At 46.4% G+C, this 2,991-nt stretch overlaps 1 protein-coding gene across 1 annotated transcript; it reads right to left on the minus strand.

Annotated features, from left to right (window-relative positions):
* Nucleotides 1-946: 946 nt before the first annotated feature.
* On the minus strand, nt 947-2,596 carry LOC131327819 (uncharacterized). Its single transcript, XM_058360950.1, has 2 exons — nt 1,860-2,596; nt 947-1,766 (listed from the first exon to the last, which is right to left on the minus strand). The coding sequence occupies exons 1-2, from the start codon at nt 2,594-2,596 to the stop codon at nt 947-949; spliced, it is 1,557 nt and encodes a 518-aa protein (XP_058216933.1).
* Nucleotides 2,597-2,991: the final 395 nt, after the last annotated feature.

A 2,991-nucleotide genomic window follows, 5' to 3' on the forward strand; every position in this document is an offset into this window, starting at 1 on the left:
ATGGGCACGTGAACGTTGTCTTCTCTTGGTCGTCCAAAGCCACCTCAATTTGGTTTTAGCTTGAGTACTCGTCTAGGAAACAATAGAACTGGTGACCGGCCACCCTTTCCAAAATTTGATCAATGAAGGGAAAAGGAAAATGATCCTTTCTGGTGCTAGCATTCAACTTCCGGTAATCAATGCACACCCTCCAACCGGTTTGAACATGCGTTGGGATTAATTCATCATTGTCATTTCGCACAACCGTCACCCCGAACTTCTTAGGTACCACTTGAATCGGGCTAACCCACTGAGAATCAGCAATTGGGTAAATGATGCCTACGTCCAATAACTTGAGCACTTCTGCTCGCACAACATCCTTCATGATCGGGTTCAACCACTGTTGAGGCTGGCGAGATGGCTTGACGTCATCTTTAAGATAGATGTGGTGGGAGCAAAGGGATGCATCTATTCCTTTGATGTCGGCGATGGACCACCCTAAAGCCTTGGAATGCTTTCGCAATTTCACTAGCAATTGGCACTTTTGAAGATCGGTAAGGGCGGAAGAGATCACCACCGGGTATGTTCGATCATCGCCAAGATAAGCATACTTGAGAGTGTCCGGTAGTGGTTTGAGCTCGAGTGGCGGGGGTTCCACGCTAGACAGAATGGCCCGCTTCACAATAGGAGGCAACTCCTCGAATTTTGGGATCCATGGATTGATACCACACACTGCCTCCTCATCCAATAAAGAGCACAAATATGCAACTTCGGGGGCATCAAGAAAATCGGCCTCGGCGGAAGTAAGTGCTAATTCTAACTCGTCCTTGCAAACGAACTTATCAACATGGTCTTGAACGAGGGCATCGATCCTGCTAACTCCGCATACATCCTCATCATCCCCCATTTGGCTCCCAATATGGAACATGTTGACTTGCCTTTTCGTGTTACCAAAACTCATATTTAGTTAGCCATCCCGGCAGTGAATCACAGCATCGGATGTTGCTAAAAACGGGCGCCCGAGAATAATTGGAACGGCGGCCTGAGCCGCCGGCACCGGACATGTGTCAAGAACCACGAAGTCAACCGGGTACACAAATTGATCAACTTGAAGAAGCACATCTTCGACCATCCCCTTAGGCACTCGGATACTCATATCCGCCAATTGTAAAGTCACCCGAGTTGGCTTCATTTCTCCCAACCCAAGTTGTTCGTATACCGAGAACGGCAATAGGTTGACACTCGCGCCTAAATCAAGAAGAGCTTTTTCCACAACTTTACCCCCGATGGTGATGGATATTGTCGGACACGCCAGATCATTATACTTGGGAGGAAGGGTTGACTGAAAGAGCGAGCTCACTTGCTCGGTTAAGAACACCTTCTTTTGTACTTGGAGCTTGCGTTTATGAGTACACAAGTCCCTCAAAAATTTAGCATAGGACGAAATATGTTTGATAGCATCGAGCAAAGGAAGATTGACGGTCACTTGCTTAAGCAGATCATAGATATCAGTATTCAGATTTGGCTTAGCTGGCTTCTTTAGTCTGTTAGGATATGGAGGGGGAACGGTGAAAGCTTGCGGAACATCACTCTCCTTGGCCTTTCCCTTCTCTTCTTCTGTAGGAGCTTGCATGGGAGATTCCTCATTTGGCGTCGTTGGCTGCAATGGTGCCGGAAACGGTAGTAAACTTGGCGTCACTGGTGGCTCCACTTGAGCATTGTCCACGATCTTCCCGCTCCTCAAAGAAATAATGGCCTTGGCTTGCTCGGGGAAATTCACCGAAGAGCTACCAAGCAAATTTTGACCTTTAGGGTTTGCCAAAGGTTGAGTAGGAAGCTTCCCTTTCTCTTATTGTAGAATGCCAATTGACATAGTCAACTTGCCCATTTGATTCCTTATATCGTTCAAAGCTTGAGCGGTTTGCTCGTTGGTAGTAGTTTGCATTCGACAAAACGCATTCATGGTGTCCTCCAAAGATCTCCGCGGAGGCGGTGCATGCTGTGACTGAAACTGGTTTTGCTCGTGAAATTGATTGGGCGGTATGAAACCTAGTGGTCCTTGAATTGCAGGAAAACGGGGCGGGCCTTGAAGCTGAGGTTGCCGCCAAGTTTGATTCTGAACGGGAGGAGGAGCTTGAGACGTTGATGAAGTGCCTGATTCATTTTGATTACCCCAACGGAAAGCCGGATTGGACCGCAACCCCGGATTGTAAGTATTGGAATATGGATCACAACGTTGATTCAAAGCACAAACTTCTTCCGTGGGAAGTTGACTATAATGGTGTCGGAGGGCGGGAATGGTATGGCAATTGTCAGTTGAATGGCCCACAGTCTCACAAATGACACACACTTTCTTTACTTGTCGAACTTCCTTGACGTCTTTCACTTGGACCGCGTCCAATTTCATTCTGTCCATCTTCATTGATAATTCGTCTAACCTGGTCTTGAAACCATTCTGCTCGCTTAGTGAAAACTTGCCGGAGCCATTTGGGCCTTGGTTTCTCATTGCTTGATCGCCTGGATTTATATATTGCCAAGTTTGAGCCTTCTCTACCAAAGCGTCTAAAAATTCCCAAGCGGCATCAGGATTCTTCCCCATAAAATCACCGTTTCCCATCGTATCCAGAAGCTGCTTGGCATTATGATCACAACCCAAATAGAAGTAGTTAATGACCAAGTACATGGGAAGATTATGGTGCGGAATAGCTGCAAGAAAATCCTTGTAACGCTCCTAATACTTGTAAAAGACCTCCCCATTTTTTTGCTTGAAATTCTGAATTTGGTCCATGAGAAGCTTAGTTTGGCTAACCGGGAAAATTTTTGTAGTGAACACATCCTGCACTTCCCTCCAAGTTCGCAGAGATTGGGGCTTTAACGAATTAAACCATTGCTTGGCCTTGTCTTTTAGCGAAAAAGGAAACAACTTCAGGCGAGCTTGGTCTAATTGCCCTGGTCCATTCACAAATATGCCAACGGTAGTCTCGAATTCCCGAATATGAGCATACAGATCCT

This window comes from Rhododendron vialii, chromosome 5a (assembly GCF_030253575.1).
Source record: "Rhododendron vialii isolate Sample 1 chromosome 5a, ASM3025357v1".
Classification (NCBI taxonomy): domain Eukaryota; kingdom Viridiplantae; phylum Streptophyta; class Magnoliopsida; order Ericales; family Ericaceae; genus Rhododendron; species Rhododendron vialii.

Coding starts and splice junctions, on each gene's coding strand:
- LOC131327819 (XM_058360950.1), bottom strand. CDS start 2,596: ATGGGAAACGGTGATTTTATGGGGAAGAATCCTGATGCCGCTTGGGAA. Junction 1,767..1,859: donor ATAAGGAATCAAATGGGCAA/GTTGACTATGTC, acceptor TTTGCTTGGTAG/CTCTTCGGTGAATTTCCCCG.